Source organism: Triplophysa rosa, linkage group LG13, assembly GCF_024868665.1.
Source record: "Triplophysa rosa linkage group LG13, Trosa_1v2, whole genome shotgun sequence".
Taxonomy (NCBI): domain Eukaryota; kingdom Metazoa; phylum Chordata; class Actinopteri; order Cypriniformes; family Nemacheilidae; genus Triplophysa; species Triplophysa rosa.
This window is the reverse complement of record NC_079902.1, coordinates 12,966,606-12,984,805: the sequence shown is the minus strand read 5'-3', so window position 1 is coordinate 12,984,805 and position 18,200 is coordinate 12,966,606. Positions and strand designations below refer to the sequence as shown.

Sequence of the window (18,200 nt, the reverse complement as noted above, 5' to 3'; positions counted from 1 at the left end):
AACCCGTACCTAAGGTCTTTTTTTGACATAAATCATTCTACACAATGTAAAGAACATTCTATGAAAATATAACCTTTATTTAATATTGCCTCAGTAATGAAATTTCAAGGATTAAAATGATTGGTCATTTGATGCTCTTAATCTCATAATCAGATACGATTTAAGTCTGGACTTTACAGAGAGCATCACATACATCAATTTGTCTAAATATCATTTCTCTACTAAGTTTGAAGTCCAGAGCATATGGCCCTGTCATGTTAAATGTGCACTTTTTAAGATTTAAAGACTAAAGAAGTACACTGTAACACATTTCTGTAGTTTTTACAGCATTATTACTGTAAAATGATCAAATCCTTACTGTAGAACCTGTATACAGCAGGTTGCTGTAGATCTGCAAAGCATTGTGGGAAAATTTTGGTGGCGGGAAAATTCTACAGTAAATATGTTTATGCTGTGAATCATTATACAGTAATTTTTAACAGATTTTTTTGTCAGTACAAATCTTAAGAGACTCGACATATTCTTCAAAACCTTGACTTCAGCAAAGTATTTCTTTCTATTTTTTATCATTATTTGTTGCTATTATTGTATATTTAGCACAGTTTCCTCTTGTCAGGTTATCTGTACGTTGTATATGAGTGCGCTGGGAGAGATAGCGAGAGAACAACACAGACATGAGCTGGTATCATAAGAGTGTGCATAAAATAAACATTTTGCTCATATAATGTTATATTTTCTTATCTGGCAAGATTTTATTGATAAAATCTTCAGTTTGGCAAAGGATTCATGCTGCTGATAAAAAAATAAACCGGGATTGTGTAACTTGCAGTAAATATATTTAACCTGTGAATCATTATACAGTCATTTTTAACGGATTTTTTATAAGTACAAATCTGTGCGTTGTGGCTTCTGGGAGAGATAGCGACAGAACAATGGGTGGAGAGAAACATATTATTGTCCGCCACAACATAATGTGCGTTCTCTCAGGTCTTGTCTTTGGCCCCGCCCCTCTCGTTTCCTCGTTTAGCTTCCCGCCTGTGTCTCATTACCCACACATGCCCATTGTTATCTTCTTTGTTAGTTCCCTTATTTAATGCCCTTGTGTCTGCTGTCATGTGCTCGTTCGTTTTGTACCATTTGCTGCATTTGATCGAAGACCTTGCGTCTTGTTCCTGTCTGTAAGTGATCCCAGTCTAGTCTAGAGTAGTGTAGTGTAGTGTAGTTTTCTCAAGTGTTATTTTTGTCCAGTGTTAGTTAGTCTACGTTCCTGTTTGCCTGTCATATTATTTCTCCTCGTTATTGTTGTTTTACCCCCCCTACCCCGCCCACCCCCCATGGGTCTTTGTTTTGTTTAAATACATCTTGCTTGTTAACCCACCCCTTAACCACTGCCTGCATTTGGGTTCTTCCCTACCACACCCTGACAATCACCCATGAACTAATTTGTATTTATAGTGAATAAGAATGAACTGTAAGAATGGCATGCTAAACAATTTTAACATATTCGATTATTTGACAATAATCATGATTAAAATATCAACAGTTATATTTAGATAATGTTTTTAATATTTCAGTCCACTGTAAAGATTGCCTGTTTCTTATATCTATTACATGTGATATGCTCCTCTAACTCAGTTTAAAGACAGCATCAGCCTTAAACCTTTATCTTTTCATAATGTATACACATGCATTTAAAATGACATTAATCTTATAACATTATTGAGTTGTGGTGTAAATACAGGTAGTCTGTGTAATAAGCCAGATGCAGCTTCTGCAGAATGAATATCAGTGAATATAATGAGTTATGTCTTTTGTCTTTTACTGCAAGGAAGAAGACTTCATTTCAGGAAAAACTTACAGGACCAGAGTCAGTTACAAATAATGTTTTTTTTCAATGATATATTGTATAGATCTAACAATGTAGTTTTTTATTATAAACATGCAATGTATATTATATCATTTTAAAATGATTGTGTTTTATACATATCGATTTTAATTTTACAAAATAAATAATGTTTACATGTTTACAATCTATTTTTATGCCTTTATGCATTTTCACATGAGAAATGTTGTAAGTCAATAAATGTCATTTTTTGTGGTAAAAGTGGTGTCTTTATTTCACAGTACACAAAAATTAATGCAGTAATGCATGTTACACTAGTGTAATAATTGCTGTGATAAAGAACACAACATTTTAATACTCTAATTGCAATTACAGAACTGTGATTATTACTGTAATAAAGAATTACAGTATTTAATAGTTACTGTGATTAAATTTACAGCCGGCTTACTGTGGATGTTTTACAGCAACTTACTTGCCAATTGCTGCCAGCAAGTTGCTGTAAATTTCACAGTATTCTTTTTACAGTGTACTGTAATTTTGACATTCAGAACTGTGTAACGGAGTAGGCTACAATAAAACATTGAATTTCATTCTGTGTACGTCTATTCTTTCGCAAACCAGCCAAATCGTGCTTTTCTCAAAAAGTGCACAAAAAGTTAAATTTGTTGCTGTTGTTTTCTTTCTCCCTTTTTGTTGGACACAATGTTTCTTCAAAGCAGTTGGGAGATGAGAGATGTTCATGGGGTCTAATACTTCCACCTGCAATTTCAGAAACCCACAGACGCCATAATCCATCACATGGCATCACTTTATTTTTTTGGCGTCAAACCTTTTTTGTATTAAACACCTTTCACTTTGAAAAATAGGAAGAGAGAAACCAATGGCAACGTCCCAGGTTGCACGTCATCTAGTACGTAAGAAGTCTTCTTAAGCATTCATGGGCTCCTTTGAATGTCTAGGGTTGAATGTCAGTATCTACAAAACTGATCTCAAAAATTACCCTTGTAATGTAGTTTGCTTGTCCATCTAACAGAGGAACCCAACACATTTGCTACTTGTTGCACATCAAGAACTATCTATACCAAATAAACGAAACAATAAAGCATCAAATCTACATTCAGAAATATATATTTAAAAAAAGAAATACTCATGTCAAATGAAGTGTGCAGCGTGAGGTATGTGACAAAGAATCTGAGCTTGTGGATTTGTCACTGATGGGTAGTGAAGAGTAAACATTTGTTAGGCCTCTCTGTGCAAGCAGAGATAGGCTCGTAGTGAATTGACAGCACACCCTTAATTGTGTCTATGACGAGAGTACCATCACGTCAAAACCATTAACACTGGGATGGGGTGACATGAGAAGTATTGATTCCTTCAGGATAGATGACCCGAGAACATATAAAAATGAAGATCCTGGCCAGGGAACAGGGAGTGAAGACTTGAGTCACCCGAGAACCTGTCAGCATGTTGTCACTGGCACTGCTCTACATTTTGGCTGTGGTTTGTTCCGCACGGAGAACTCACGCATTGCCTCTGTACTCAGACGGCGCACTGCCGGAACAGGAAGGTAAGCGTTGTGCTTTTGGTTGAGTTGACAAGATCCTGATTTAATACAATTCAATATTTTTTTAGGATTCATGTAATGTGGAACTGATGTGCAGACACAATGACTTATACAATTATTAGACATTGAGTTGATTTTAAAGAGGTGGGAATGATTTGCTATTGACACTGAGTCTCTGTGATCTATTCACAGAATCGTAACCATTTTGTTTGCAGATTTGATTCAGAAACTGGTTGCAGAGGTTGAAGACGGTCAGAGTAATGACTTAACAGATCAAAGAGACATCAAAAACGGTTTTCCGGCCCTGCTGCACCGAGGTACAGACTCTTGAGCTTAGAAGTTGTGTTATTAGATAACATTTGTTATGTTCTTAGTATTGTTACAATGCTCATTATTTTCCTTTTGCCAAATTTTTATTTATTATAATTTCCTTAACAGGTGCAAAAGAAACCTTGCAGCAAGAGAAAATGAGTATAGTAAAATATCACGCTTTGTGATTTTGTTTTTACTTTTTTGGGGGGGGGGATTTAAAGCCTGATTTTGATTCAGTGTTTTGTTTTTAGGTGGATGATTTAAAAGCAGTTGTCTTGAAACTAGCAGCAGCTGATAATCTGCGTTCTCAAGGCTTTCTACGATCTGAGCAAAACCTGCCCAAAAACAATAAGAGAGGTGAGCATGTCCATTTTCTAAAATTAAAACAGATATTCTCCTAAATTGTCAAATTTATCTCACGTGTTTACTTACCAGACAATTTTATCCAGAGCAACTTGTGTATTCAAAATGCATTTTACAATCTAACCCGTGTTGTTAGCACCAGGAACACCAATAATAATTATATAACGGTTTGAAAGAACATAGATTAAATCATGGGCTTGAAATCCTTTTTGGATATGATTCGCATCAATTGATTGTTTTATTATCTTTGAAAGGACTTATAGATGTGACATAGAATGTAAGGCAAAGCATCCGATTTTATCCTGATGTACTGTAGAATTTGAGTCAGTGTCTGTTTACTAAAGAACAGTTTTTTTCTTCCTTTCCTTTCTCAGCCTGCTTCTGGAAGTACTGCGTAACAAACTAGGAGTTTATTCCCATAGATGAGGAAAGGACAACTCCACCGTAGTCGTTCTGTACAAACATCTGAAATCTATGCTTTTGTTCCCCCATAAAATATCTATGAAGCTACCCTTTGACATTGTGTATATTGTTTTATAAATATGAAGTGAACTGGAATGTATTTTTTATCTTAAATGAAAAATGGCCTAGAAATGTAACTGTAAAATAAATATAGTCTGTGTATAACAGACCAGTTGTAAGATTTGTGTCTTTCATTGTGTCCATATGCTAATGTCCGAACATGCATGAACCCATCTTCCATCTCTGCTTTATCCAAAACATTCACACAAAAAAGAGAAAAATGACAGCAATATATTCATTTTATTTTAAGTAAAATCTGATAGAAAGCAGTTTAATCGTTTACTTAAACAATCATAATGTCTACATTAATCAGTGGTGATCTTCATATCTGTATCACAATATAACCCTTTATAACCCTTCATATGAAACAACCATTACTGTGAATTAATATCTTACTGTGTGACTCATCTACCGGATGCTTACTGATCACTGTTTATATTGACTACACTTGTATTATTTTAAGAGTACTGTAAGCTCATTCTAGATGATAAAACACATTTTAGATATCCACTACAGATAACCGAATATACTCAAAAAATACATATTTACATTATGCACAAAAATGTGAGCATTTAAAAGCACGAAGAGGTGATACAGACTATTGAGTTGATAAAATAACCCAGAAAGCTATCAAAATTAAAGCTTAAACTAATATTAGCAGTCAATCAAAAGTAGTCTAGCTCTTCTGGTTCTGGAATTACAGGCATCAGTAAACTTGTGCTGTAAGTGGTTTTAATTTGTAATTTTATGTTCATTTACAAGTATGCAAATTGATATAAACCTCTCCATGAACAAACTATTTACACTATTTAAATATTTTTCTGTACTTGTTGGAAAACCTTAAGGAAGAGGAAGTTCACTTTCTCTTGGCCACACTCAGATAGGTTTTCTCGATTTCAATGTCAGCTGGGCATGTCTGGCTGAACTCTTCTCTCTCATATGCATTCTGCAGGTAACGCCACACTCCAGTGAACTGAGCAGGAATGTCAAAATTGCAGTACTTCTTAGCTGCAACCTACAATATCAAAGACAGTAGATTTTATCAATGCATAAAATATATAAATGTGAGGTGATGGGGAAAAATCATAATCAGAATTTTAGAATAGGCCACACCCCAGAGAATGCTGAATTAGAATTTGAATTGGAATGTCATGGGTTACTTAAACAAGTTTAGAAACAAGTTTAAAAACAATAAAAAAAACACATTGTAATATTTATTATAATAAATATTGACATCAAAATAGGATAGTGTTGATATGATTATAATAATTTAAACAAATTAAATTATGTCTTTAAACATTCTCATCTATTTTAATATTTCTATGGCATTACGCTTGCTGTTTGTCATTTCAATTCAAAATCAATTTAACATCCAGAACTGAATAAAAGTGCATTAACACATGATATATGTGTTTTAAATAACACACAACTCTGTTACTTATAGAGGTATTTTATTGACTCACCTTAGTGACATGAAGCTTTGGTAACAGATTACAGTCTGCCAATGTCAAGCGGTTCCCATCGAGAAACTTTCTTCTAGACACAGAGATATTCTGATCCAGCTCATCCTGAAGAGGTGTGTTCAGATAATCATCCAATCGCTTAAATTCTCTCAGTAAGGCTTTTTCATGGACTGAGAAATCAAATAAAAAAATTATAAATTATGTAGTTCAAAAAAATGCATGTATTTCATAAAAAAATGCATGTAGTTCTGGTGTGAAAGTACAGTATGTGTTGACAGTGAAACTCACAAGCATTATTTAGGCTGTTTTTGATGAATGCAGAGAACTTAGCAAAAATGTCAGCACCAACATCAAATGACTCTTTGTAGCGGGGGCTGAGATGAGGATAGCTGATAAAAGATAAAAATTGATCAATAATAAATAAATTTGTATTTTAGCCAATAAACACACATCAAGATGTCCATCAATATGCCTTACCTTATACATAACCTTGACATCAGTACAATATGACATTCTAAATTATATAAAAAATAAAATAGATTTTTCTGCTAAAATCACACTTCTGGATTAATATGGATCATTTCACACAGCATTAACAAAACATTTCAGTGTGTCAGATACTAATCAGACATTACAAATGTGGTCATGTGACTCATGGCAGAACAATAGAATAATAGTGTAACATGTTCCTTTGAAACATAAAAGTATACAGTTTAGATAAAGTGATGTTTGTTATGGCATTACACAAGCTTATAGAAAGTACACATGTATAGTACCGGGGAGGGGCGAGGGTTGTCTCCAGGAACTCTTCAATCTTAATAAAGTCAGTCTTCAGTGTGCCATTATACAGAAGGAAAGGGGGGTTTGTACCTGGAGCTAAATCCTTCAGCTCATCTGGCTTCCTAAACAACACAGGGTGGAACAGAACAGAGGGAGTGTAAACCACAGGGTGCGGACATGGTCAATATGAAGTCGTGTATTGTACAAAGCGTCTCTGAATGAGACCTCCAGTGATTAATGATTCTTTAAAACTGTATCAAACTCATTTAGTAAAGCACACGGATATGGGAGTGCCAGTTTGTTTAAAGCGTTAATGTTTTTTGCATTGGCAACAGTTTCAAATAAAGTAGTTTTATTTCCTTCAAAAGAATTAGATGGGAACAGTGCAATGGGAATGTTTATGATGTACACCTTTGTGTGGACCACTCCCAGTATTATTAAATGCGGTCTTGTCCTGCCCCAGAATTCCACAGGTTTTGCAAGTTGTCTGTGAAATTCCATTCCAGCCTTATTGTGAAATCATATTTTAGTATAAATACTTCAATTATGCAAACTTGAGACACTTACTTCCTCATGTCAACAGTGGTTACTGTGAACTTGACTCCTTTCAACCAAAGAACCATGAAGAGTCTCTGACAGAAGGGACAGTTCCCCACGTTTTCTCCGTCGTGGCCCGCCTGGAGGTAAATATGAGCAATCCATGGTCAGCATTACAGTTAAGTCACATGTTCGGAAATACATATAGACACACAGGCGGTTTCTTTCAAGTCTATTACAATAATGTTGATGGAACGTTTTATTTTTAACTAACTGTGTCACTCCCTTCAAAAAGAAAAGGACATAAATAGACTATGTGTGTGTTGTGTGTGGGTATGGGGGGGCAATTCAAGAGCTTGATCCAAAAAGAGGAAAAGCTGGAATTGTCTTGAACAGGGAGATAACAGATCGAAACAATACATTCCCCGCCCATAATGAACATCTTTAAAAAAAATCACAAACAGCTCATAAATAACTTTTACAGTAACTGGTGACCACCTTTTTTAAACTAGATCTTCAGGAAAAAAACGATGCTAAGGCAGCTAATATGACTATCCACACTAGTATCAATGAACGTAAATATTATGACATGGACTATACAGCAACAAAAGGGGAATGCATGCGTATGTTTGATTCCAAGAGGACACATGAACTAATAGAAAAAGTACAGCTTGAATAAAATGTATGTTTTTTAATAACAATCAATGAAAGTAAAGTCAGTGTGAAATACTGGCTGGTATGCGTGACGACGGGTGTCATTTTGTATGTGTGCATGTGTATTGATAAGACGGCCCTGGTCCTGTCTGTGTGTTTACTGTGATAAAGAACAGCGTACGAGGGACACAGTTACACATCAACCATACTATTCAGTCTTTAATGCTGAATGAGTTGACTTTGACACCCATGCAGCCTCCAAATCGTCGTGCCATTAAAAGGACAGTTCACCCAAAATTGCCAATTCACTCTTCCCTCAAGTTCAAGTTCAAATCTGAATACATTTCTTTGTTCTGATGAACAGAGTGGAAGATATTTGAAAGAATGCTTGTAACAAAATGTCTTATTTTTGGGCGAACTGTCCCTTTAACAGAGTTCTCGTCACCAAACAGAAGCACTGATAGAGTAAATCTTGATTCAGTGTCTTTGTGGAGCACAGTTTCACATACAAATGTAGGCTACTTGTGTAGTCACACTCTACATGGCTGACTTTGTAAAATCATATGCCATGAATCTGCTTTAAAAGGTTAAAATAAGAGGCAAAAATCAATTTCGTTTTTTTTAGGAGTCCAGTATTTCAAACTACCAGAATTTACTAATTATAATAAACTTGACATGTAAACATCTGACCTTCTCAAACTTTTAAAGTAAAGCAACTAACCTTTATGAAGAGCTCAATGCTTGGTTCTTTATCTGAATCTTGCCTGAGTGCCATTTTTCCCAAAAAAGTAAAGATCTCCTTAAAAAATATTCCGCAAAGCCTAGAAGATTCCCCAAAGCAGAGATGTAAAGGTCTGTGATGTGTGTACGCTTTCCCTGATGAAAGTTAGTTACACCCTCGATGTCTGCCTCAGGCAACAGACTTTAAAAGTGAGAAGGAGGGAGGACACAGGATGGGCGTGACCCTCAACTATATAACTGTTCTGCCAAGCTGTGACAGAGTGCTCAAAATAGCCTTTCATTTTATCCAACACTTACGTCCACTCAGGAGAAACGTCATAGTTTTATCGCCGAAGTGAAACGGGGGCCACATTCCATTTATGCGGTGCGTACATTTTTACCTACATTCCTGAGTCTGACCTCTCACTAACATGTATTGTGTTCCCTTTCCAACAGCATTTGGGACTGCAGACGTAATAGTTGTGCAATTTACAATAACTAAATGAATTATGAGATTCTGTTTAACTCCACTTCCCCTTAAAACAAACAAAAAAATGTTGATCTGCCAAGGGGGTAAGAAAAATAATATTGCTTTAATTTTAAGTTATGTTCATTTTCTTACCCCATTGGCAGATATATTGTTGTTTTAAGTGTAAACCCACTTAGTTTGTGTACATTTTTTGTAAAATCTAATATCTAAAGTAATTTTTCTTCTCATGCGAATGTTTTTTCACTTAGGAATTCGATTTTTGTACTGAAAAACAAAACAAAAATACAAATACAAAGGTGCTTCACGATGCCATAGAATAATTTGAATAATAATGGTTCTATAAAGAACCTTATACGAAAAACCTTTCTGTTTCATAAAAGGTTCTTTGTAGATAAAAAGGGTTCTTCAGGTTATAAAAATGCAAGAAAGAGATGGTTCTTTAAAGAACCTTTGACTGAATGCTTCTTTGTGGAACCAAAAATGGTATTGCTGTGAAAAACCCTTTAAGCACCCTTCTTTTGAGTGTTATAGAAATTCATTTTTGCAGTGTAAAAAATACACCAGCTGTATTTACAGGGATGGATTTCAGATTCGGACTCTTTCTTTCACTTAATCTGCTTTTCTTGAATTTTTCTAATTTACAGGAATTGCAAAATCTTCCAAAAACAGTGGTGTCTGATATCACTTTTGTTTTCATTTAAGAGAGAGAGTAGGAAAGTGATTCCCATGAATCTTGTGTGCGCGTGTGTGGCTGTGTGTGTGTGAATGAATACATGCGGGTGTGGGTATTTGGTCATTCTCAAGGGATGTGTAATCTTAAAACAAATAGGTTGTTCCCCTCATTCCCCATGCTGTCGTGTTCAGTCAGTTTGACTCATAAGGAAACAGTTGTGTCATCTCATGGCTTCTCATTATAACTAAACATGTTACTATGGAAACACTCAACATTTACACCAACTTAAAGCATTATGATAATCTTTTCCTCCAAATTACAATGTATACACAGAAATCACAATAATACTGTATTCAAGTTTGGGCGGTCAAGTTTGTTTCTTTTTCAAACCCCAACGGCCAAGAGTTTCGTTTCCTCACTAAACACAGATGTTGTTAGAGGGAATTTATTGCATCATGCTATATGGGGAATTCACAAAAGTATTGCCATGAAAAGCACACACATCACTACATACACTATAAGACTTTTCAACCTGCATGCTGACTATTTAAATAATGAAGAGGATGGTGATTCCAAAACAAAACTCTAAGATGGAAACTCCTAACAAATCCTGGAAATTATGCAGGTTCCACTACGGCCAGCACCGGAAATGAGCCATGCCAGTTTATGCACTCCCTCCTCCTGGAGCCAACAGGATACTATGAGTAACACATCGGAGCTGCCTGCTTCTCATTTCTCTTTAACAGCAACACTGAGCAAGGGATAAACAGTGCACCACAAAATCACCATGGAGACGTGATGAGTTGTAATGGTGTCGCTACCGTAATGACAAAGCAAATAAGGTCACCGCCACCGTACAGCATTTTGTCTCTCTATGCCAATGGATTGCTTCAGTTTAATCGCTTCACATGTGGGAGTGTAGCTCTTTTAAATTGGTATGGATCTCTTCTATACTTGGGGAGGATGTTTGTATTGACAAACTGCTGAGAAAGCCAAGAAGCCTCCTTATAAACTGCACACAAGTCATCCTCAATGCTGGATTCGGTCCCTGTCAGCACAGGGTTTTTACAAATAACATACTTTTCTGCAGTGAACTGACACCATACTTCTATTTATTTCTGCATTTAGTCGCAATGGAAAGACAGTTCTTTGTGTTTCTGGAATACATGTGATTCAGTTTCTAACTACTGACCTCTCTCTTCCTCAGGCTAAGAGAGGAAACACTTATCTTAAAATGATAGGCTATCTAAAGGACATCCAGCAGCTGGGAACACATCTTGGAAAATCCTCGCTTTATCTCTGCGCACAGGACCCCAAACGTTGACTATGAAAGCCAATGGCTGTCATCGTACATAACGCAAGGGAAACGAATTTGTCAGGTTCAGCAAAAATCATTTCTTGTTTTGAGGTTTTTGTAACTGACTATAATAGAGCAATTTGGTAGCAAATAATTTGCCTTCAGTGTAACTTTTTTATTCCACAGATTTCCACATATTTTGTGGAATCGTGTTTGATTATTAAAAAATGTTGTTTATTAAAAAAATTCTCTCTCGGTTGCTCAGCCACCATTAAAAACCACCGTTGATAACCAAGGAACACCCCAAACCTGTGAAAATGGGCTATATAAGCGTTTTGACAGCTTATTATAATGATGTGTGAACTTTCTCACCTTTAATTCAGCCTTTGGTAAATAAATGGAAAACAGACATCAGATCAGTGCAATGGCACGAGCTGATAAAAGAACGCTTGTTCTCTGCTCAACACAATGTCACTATTATGTCTTCTCTCTTGTTCTGAAGTCAGAAGGCAGTAAACAGTCGAACAAACTCTCGTAGTTATAAAATCACAGCAGTTTGTAATGTGTGTTGTGCACTATGCTGTCTCCATGGAGCTCTAGTTGGTCCTGGTGTTTCCTCTCTCTCGTCCTAGCCGTCAACACACACTATGGTTCGTCTGCTCCAGATTTCTCTGGTGAGTCTTTTTGTCTGATCCTGTTTGTGGGATAGGGCAAAATCTGCATATAGCACTGCTGTCTTGAAGCATCATTTCTGAAGAAAAGAAATCAATCTGAGTAATTTGGCATTTGCCATTTTGTCTTTTATGGAACTGTTGTTAACATGCTGCAGAGAGATGGGTGTAAGGGGCAAAAGACTGTCCCATCCTCTGTCCCATTGTTCAATTACTCTGTATTTGACAAGACAAGGCAGTCATCTGCATTAACCCATTCTGTGGTAATGACAAACATTTATCTTTTATGTTGGGTTGAAAGAGTGTAAAGTTTGTGTTGGGGACACAAAATAATTATCCTCTGTATGAAAAACACCCACACACATATATGTCAGATGTGTCTATGTTTATGTTTATAATATGTTTGATTTTGATTATTGCAGCTAGACATTGAAGTCCATGTCCGTGACAAATGTGGCATCTTGGTGCTTGGCAACATGCTTTATGTCACACTATAAAACATGTTTTTGAGAGATATCATCAGGCAAGAATAGTTCATTGTGTTTGTGTCTGTTTGTGTTGTGTGTGTCTGTGCCTGGCACTGCCCAACAGAGAGTTCTACATATGCAGCAAGGCCTAACCCCAAGGACTAACAATTACAATTGTCAAATGGATCCAGTTTCTTCTCTTTGATTGTCTCTGACACACATGTTTATTCAACGATATTGTCCAACATAGCAGGGCAGAAACCTGATTTGGGAGTTAAAGTGAATGTAATGTTTCCTTATTTTTTCACTTTTTCCCCGCTCTGTACTGTAAACAGGAAAACTTCTCATAGCTCCTGTTGGGGGCATTTCCTCTGACTGCCCGGCTGCCCCTGACCTCTACCTTTTTCTCTTACAGCAGTTGTTTGAATTTTTTTTACAAAAAAGGCATGAGTAGTAGTGAATAGCTTAATATCAAACTTTTTTTCTGTTGATGAACCTGTAAGCAGATTTGTTATTGTCTGGATGCTTTATTATTCCAGCCCCAAATTAAACTTAAAAGCACATAAAAGCAACATAACATTAAAACAGCAACCGTGGAAGAAACTGCATTACAAAACTTTAATATCAACCACACCTTTGAAAGATTAGATACGTTAGGGAGTTGGTTTGGTCATTAAAAACTTCCTGGTGTTGCACTGCACTTTGTAAATCAATATACTGAAATAGCTCCACAATGCTAAGTCATCGTTTTAATCATACATTAGACTTGATTATATGAATATATACCAATGGTAAAAACTGTTATAGAAAGGCACCAAAAGTGGAGCACCTCCGAAAACTAATAGAAATTAACTTAAACAATCCAAGATTTTTATTTAGTACAGTTGCCAAATTAACAAATAAACAGACATCACCATATTCCGCCGCACCTCCAAGTCTGCCTATGAATTAGAATCAGCCATCGTCCCACAAGAAAAGCTACAGTGTTTTTCACCAAAAAACAGGAAGATTTAATTAAACTTATTGCAACATCTAAACCTACAACATGCGTATTAGACCCTATACCAACCAAATTATTAAAAGAGTTATACCTGTTGCAATTGAGCCCATTCATAACATGACCAACTCGTCAATTAATCTAGGCCATGTCCCAGGACTCTTCTGGCCGTCCTTAAACCTCTTATCAAGAAACCAAACTTAGACCCCAATGAATTAGGAAGCTATAGACCGATTTCAAATCTCACTTACCTGTCTAGAATACTAGAAAAAGTAGTGTCCACTCAGTTGTGCTTTTTCTTACAAAGTAATGACATGCACAAAAATTTCAGTCAGGCTTTAGACCGCATCATAGTACTGAAACTGCGCTCGTTAAAATTACAAACGACCTGCATATAGCATCATATAAAGGCAACATCTCACTCCTAGTCCTGCTTGACCTTAGTGCTGCATTCGATACTGTAGACCATAAAATACTTTTAGATCGCCTACACAGTTATACTGGTATTCAGGGACAGGCACTACAATGGTTCAGATCTTACTTATCTGACATATATAAATTTGTCCATTTAAATGGGGCATCGTCAAATCTAACGCGAGGAAATTATGGATTACCTCAGGGATCGGTTTTGGGACCCTTGCAATTCTCCATATACTGCACATGCTGCCCCTTGGCAACATTATTTGAAAACATGAAATTAGCTGTTATGCAGATGATACTCAGCTATATATCTCGTCAAGACCAGATGATTCCTTTCAGCTATCCAAATTGACAGAGTGCATCCAAAACATAAAACCTTGGATGACAAGTAATTTCCTCCTTTTAAATGCCAATAAAACAGAAATATTACTTATTGGACCAAAGACACGTAAACAGAATATTTTGGATTATATCCTGCAAAAAAATTACGCCAGGTCTAGATGAACGTCATATGCCTATCCCAAACTAGAGATTACGCCAGCTCCAGCTCCATCCTCCTGCGAGAGCCTGCGAACTGATTGACCCTCCCAGCTCCAGCTCAGGAAATTCCCCCACCCAAGAGCAAAGAAGGATTAGTTGTTGTCACATTAATGCTACAGTATTAACAATACTTAGTATTTAATGCTAAACTTACATCACATGACAGCAGTTTGAAGTTATAGCTGCACTCAGCTACATTATGCTATTACTATCTTCCCTGCTTATAACATTCCTCTGTTGTCTGATATCGGTCACAAAATGAGACAAAATTAGACCTAAACAGTTTCAACAAATGAAATTTCCTATATCACAATTAAGAAGCTCTCCCTGTTATTCGTAAACATTTACTCAGTAACTTTTAATCAAAGTCACTGAGTGCAGCTGTGACACGTCAGAGGGGACCTGATAATGTTTTCTCCTGAGGTTTTTTTCTTGAATTATTAAGAATTTATTTATCACTGGAGTTTGGGTTCCTCCACATAGGGCTTGCTCACCGGGAGACTTCTATATTAGATTAGTTTAAAGGTTCGGTAAATTCCGTTAACATTGCTTTATTAGAATGATCCTACTTGTTCTACAAACACCATGCACTGTGCTGTGTTTTACCTTTTCTTTGTTTTTCTTATTTTCTCCTGTAAAGCTGCTTTGGAACAATGCACATTGTGAAAAGCGCTATATAAATAAAATTGAATTGAATTAAATTGAATTGAATTGAATTAATTTAAGTTGGTTGGTTACATGTTGAGCACACGGGCGCTTATGTGATCTCAGAGAACCGGATGATGTTTTTGATCCGCTGTGAGAAATCAGCTTTTGTTTATTTCTCTTTAGATTACCTCCATAAGATCCTGAAGAACCACACAGCCCATGCTTGTGATGGAGAAACGCTGTCTATCACATGTCCTGCTAGAACATCAGTGGCCGTCCTCTCTGCATTTTATGGACGCCGTGTTCCCAGTCAGTATCTATGTCCACACTCAAATCCAAACATGACGATGGAAAGTACTGACTGTATATCAACCACAGCCATTCTGGTATCTCACTCATATACAGACAAAATCTCTAGTATGAAACTGAGTGAATTTTAACTGTGAATGTGTGTTTATGTGTAGAAGGTGATATCTGAGTGCCAGGACCAAAGGGAGTGTCAGATTCCTGTGGTAAGCCCTGTGTTTGGTGAAGACCCCTGCCCTGAAACCACCAAGTACATCATTGTGTCCTACAAGTGCAAACCAGGTGGGACCTGTTTTTATGCTTGGGTCTGGCAATAAACTTAAGCAATGTCTTATAAAGCAGTTTTCTTTTCCGAAGAGCACCATCGTTCGAGAACAGTGTGTGAAAATGAGAGACTGAAGCTGACCTGTAAGAACAACACGGTTCTGGCCATTTATTCAGCCACGTTTGGACACCTGGAGCATGAAAGCCTTGAGTGCCCTCAAGAGGCCATCACAAAGCCTGACATAGGTCTGAGACTAAAATAATACACTTTCTCCACCTGGTGGACAAAATTTGCTACAACAGCACAAAATAAAAACAATTTATATGATGTGGCTGTAACATTTGTTTCCTGTTAGAGTGCTTGTCCCCATCAGCATTGAGAAGGGTATCAAGGAAGTGTCATGGCAGGACAAACTGCTCTGTGATCGCTGATGCTCAGAGTTTTGGAGACCCTTGCTTCCCCGGCACTAGAAAGCACCTGCGAGTCTCCTTCACATGTGGTGAGATGTCCAGAGACAACTAGATAGGACATTCATGCTTAAAAAAATTAAATACATTTAAAGTACATCTAGCAAAAATAAGACTGCCTCTTTTGTCCATGTAGTACCAAGGTATTTACTCGAAGATGTTGGACGTGGAAACATGGATCCTTTCTTGCTCTCTGACTATACACATGGTAAGAAAACTATTCTGTGCACAAAAAATGAACTTTTAATACATTTTCAAATAACTGCAACTTATTCCATGTGTGAGAATTAATATTTACAATTATGACAAAAGAGATATTTTCTACCAGTCAAAAGTTTGGACACACTTATTTTTATTATTACTATTTTAGAATAATGGTGAAATCATGAAAATGGATGAAAATGCAGATATCGGAATTATGCAGTGTTTTTGTGGCTTTTTCATACTGGGCACATGCTTTTACCTCTACCTCTATTTGAAATAAACACACTTTAGGTGAAAATAAATGTGTAAACAAATGTGCAAGCTTGATTCAGGCATACTCATTCAGATCAAAAGGGTTTTAAGCCCATGACAAATGTTAATTTAGTTACATTTGGTAGTCTCGTTGTTAATGGTCCTGCTGACTGCTGGATCAACCCCCCTCTTACTGCTTCACAGGAGGGTGGTACACTGGTCCCGTTGTGTCCAGGCCACAAAACATTTTCACCAACTCTCTGGAAATCTTTTCTCATATTCAGGGTATGTTATAGACGTGTGGTCTGATCCCAGAATATTTTAATGATGCTATTATTTTACTGTATCTTTCTCTATGATATGCTAACACCAGCAGTCAACAACAGCCATTTCACTAACCGTGTTATCTTGCTTTTAATGTAACCCGCCTTTTTTAAATATTTTGATTTATTTTAGATGGATTAGGTCAATCTAATTTCTTAATCTTGTCTCTGTTTTCCATTTTCCAAGGTCTCCCAGAGACAGTGGCTCTATACTTTGTCTCTGGTATATGTGCTGGTTTGCTGTTTTTGATGTGTTTGTTTGGAGTCAAATCCACGCTGGTGAGGGATCTGAAGGATCTGGTTTCTGAGATAGGAGATGAGCTCAAGGCCTCCCAAAGGTCAAGAGGAGGGCTAGATGATTATGACGATGATGAAGCTTCCTTGCGGTCCTCCTTTCGCCACCTAACAAGTTCTTACAGAACAGCAAACATGTTCAATCCAGAGATGGTTATGACAGTGGTAATGGAGGACAAAAGGGAAGAGGACAAACCGGAGATTACAAATGGAGACATCTGGCCTCACATCATCTCCAGCCCTTATGCCATGCACAAAATCAAAACCTCCTTATCTTGAAATTGTTATTTTGATCTTGTTTAATGCTTGTCTAAAAATAGCATTCTGCTTTCATTAATAAAACAAACACTAATAGCCTATACTGTTTAACATGAGTGAAACCTATCAAGGCAAATCTATTATTACAGATAACTTAAATATGTTATTTAATTTCCCTGATCTTAAATGTGAACTGTGACATCAATATCAACCTGCTTGTGATAACATGACACGTTTTGTGAAGAGAATGTATGTATAGGCTACTGTACGTTTACATATTTAGGAGTAATAAAGACTGTGGTTTATTCATGGAGTGGAGGTTAAGATCTCTCATCTGATTTCTTTGGATGTATATTGTTAATTGAAAATGAAATAGGTATTATCCAACATCTCCAATTTTACAGAGTGGGTCACTCCGTTATAATGACAATCTTTAGAGCAGTGTTTTCAATGGGGGGCCCCATGACTTCCAAGGCCCCCCAACAAAAAAGCAAGAAATCTGTTATTATTTGTCCATTTTCATATTGAATAAACCCTTTTACAGTTAATATCAAGCTCTAAAATAATTTGTTGGGTATAAATGTTGAGTTTTTGTGAAGGGAGCCTTTAAATATTGTAGAATACAGTGGGGGGTCTTTGGAGCCCTGCTTTAGAGGCTCTGGATTTTTAATGCAGAAAGAAAGGTTTCAGGTAAACGAACATGACAGAAGTATATAATACAAGGACACGAATCAACTACAAATTCGCTTCTGATATTTGGCATTTGCTAAGAAAAATATTTAAATATTTTACATTAAATATGCGAAAAGGCGGCGCGTCCCTGACGTTCATGAACAGCGCAAGACACACATTGCTGCTTTTGCTGTGTAC

General features: G+C 36.6%; 3 protein-coding genes across 4 annotated transcripts; 2 read left to right on the top strand and 1 right to left on the bottom strand.

The window, feature by feature from the left end:
- The first annotated feature begins 3,292 nt into the window (after positions 1–3,292).
- Positions 3,293–4,667, top strand: urp1 (urotensin-related peptide 1). Its single transcript, XM_057350245.1, has 5 exons — positions 3,293–3,410; positions 3,623–3,724; positions 3,846–3,883; positions 3,971–4,076; positions 4,457–4,667. The coding sequence occupies exons 1-5, from the start codon at positions 3,308–3,310 to the stop codon at positions 4,486–4,488; spliced, it is 381 nt and encodes a 126-aa protein (XP_057206228.1). The 5' UTR covers positions 3,293–3,307; the 3' UTR covers positions 4,489–4,667.
- A 158-nt stretch (positions 4,668–4,825) lies between these two features.
- Positions 4,826–8,950, bottom strand: clic2 (chloride intracellular channel 2). The gene is made up of 6 exons (XM_057349479.1): positions 8,760–8,950; positions 7,415–7,524; positions 6,844–6,969; positions 6,356–6,456; positions 6,068–6,237; positions 4,826–5,619 (listed from the first exon to the last, which is right to left on the bottom strand). Exons 1-6 carry the CDS (start codon positions 8,811–8,813, stop codon positions 5,461–5,463), a joined length of 720 nt encoding a protein of 239 aa, XP_057205462.1. The 5' UTR covers positions 8,814–8,950; the 3' UTR covers positions 4,826–5,460.
- Positions 8,951–9,048: 98 nt separating this feature from the next.
- Positions 9,049–17,643, top strand: si:ch73-335m24.2 (protein eva-1 homolog C). 2 transcript variants are annotated; one of them, XM_057349401.1, is made up of 9 exons: positions 9,049–9,143; positions 11,129–11,892; positions 15,145–15,347; positions 15,426–15,549; positions 15,625–15,777; positions 15,888–16,031; positions 16,136–16,207; positions 16,660–16,740; positions 16,966–17,643. In XM_057349401.1, exons 2-9 carry the CDS (start codon positions 11,796–11,798, stop codon positions 17,349–17,351), a joined length of 1,260 nt encoding a protein of 419 aa, XP_057205384.1. In that variant the 5' UTR covers positions 9,049–9,143; positions 11,129–11,795; the 3' UTR covers positions 17,352–17,643. The 2 variants fall into 2 exon arrangements, with proteins under 2 accessions (XP_057205384.1, XP_057205385.1); XM_057349402.1 differs by lacking the exon at positions 16,660–16,740 and having other exon boundaries at positions 9,051–9,143.
- The last annotated feature ends 557 nt before the right edge of the window (positions 17,644–18,200 follow it).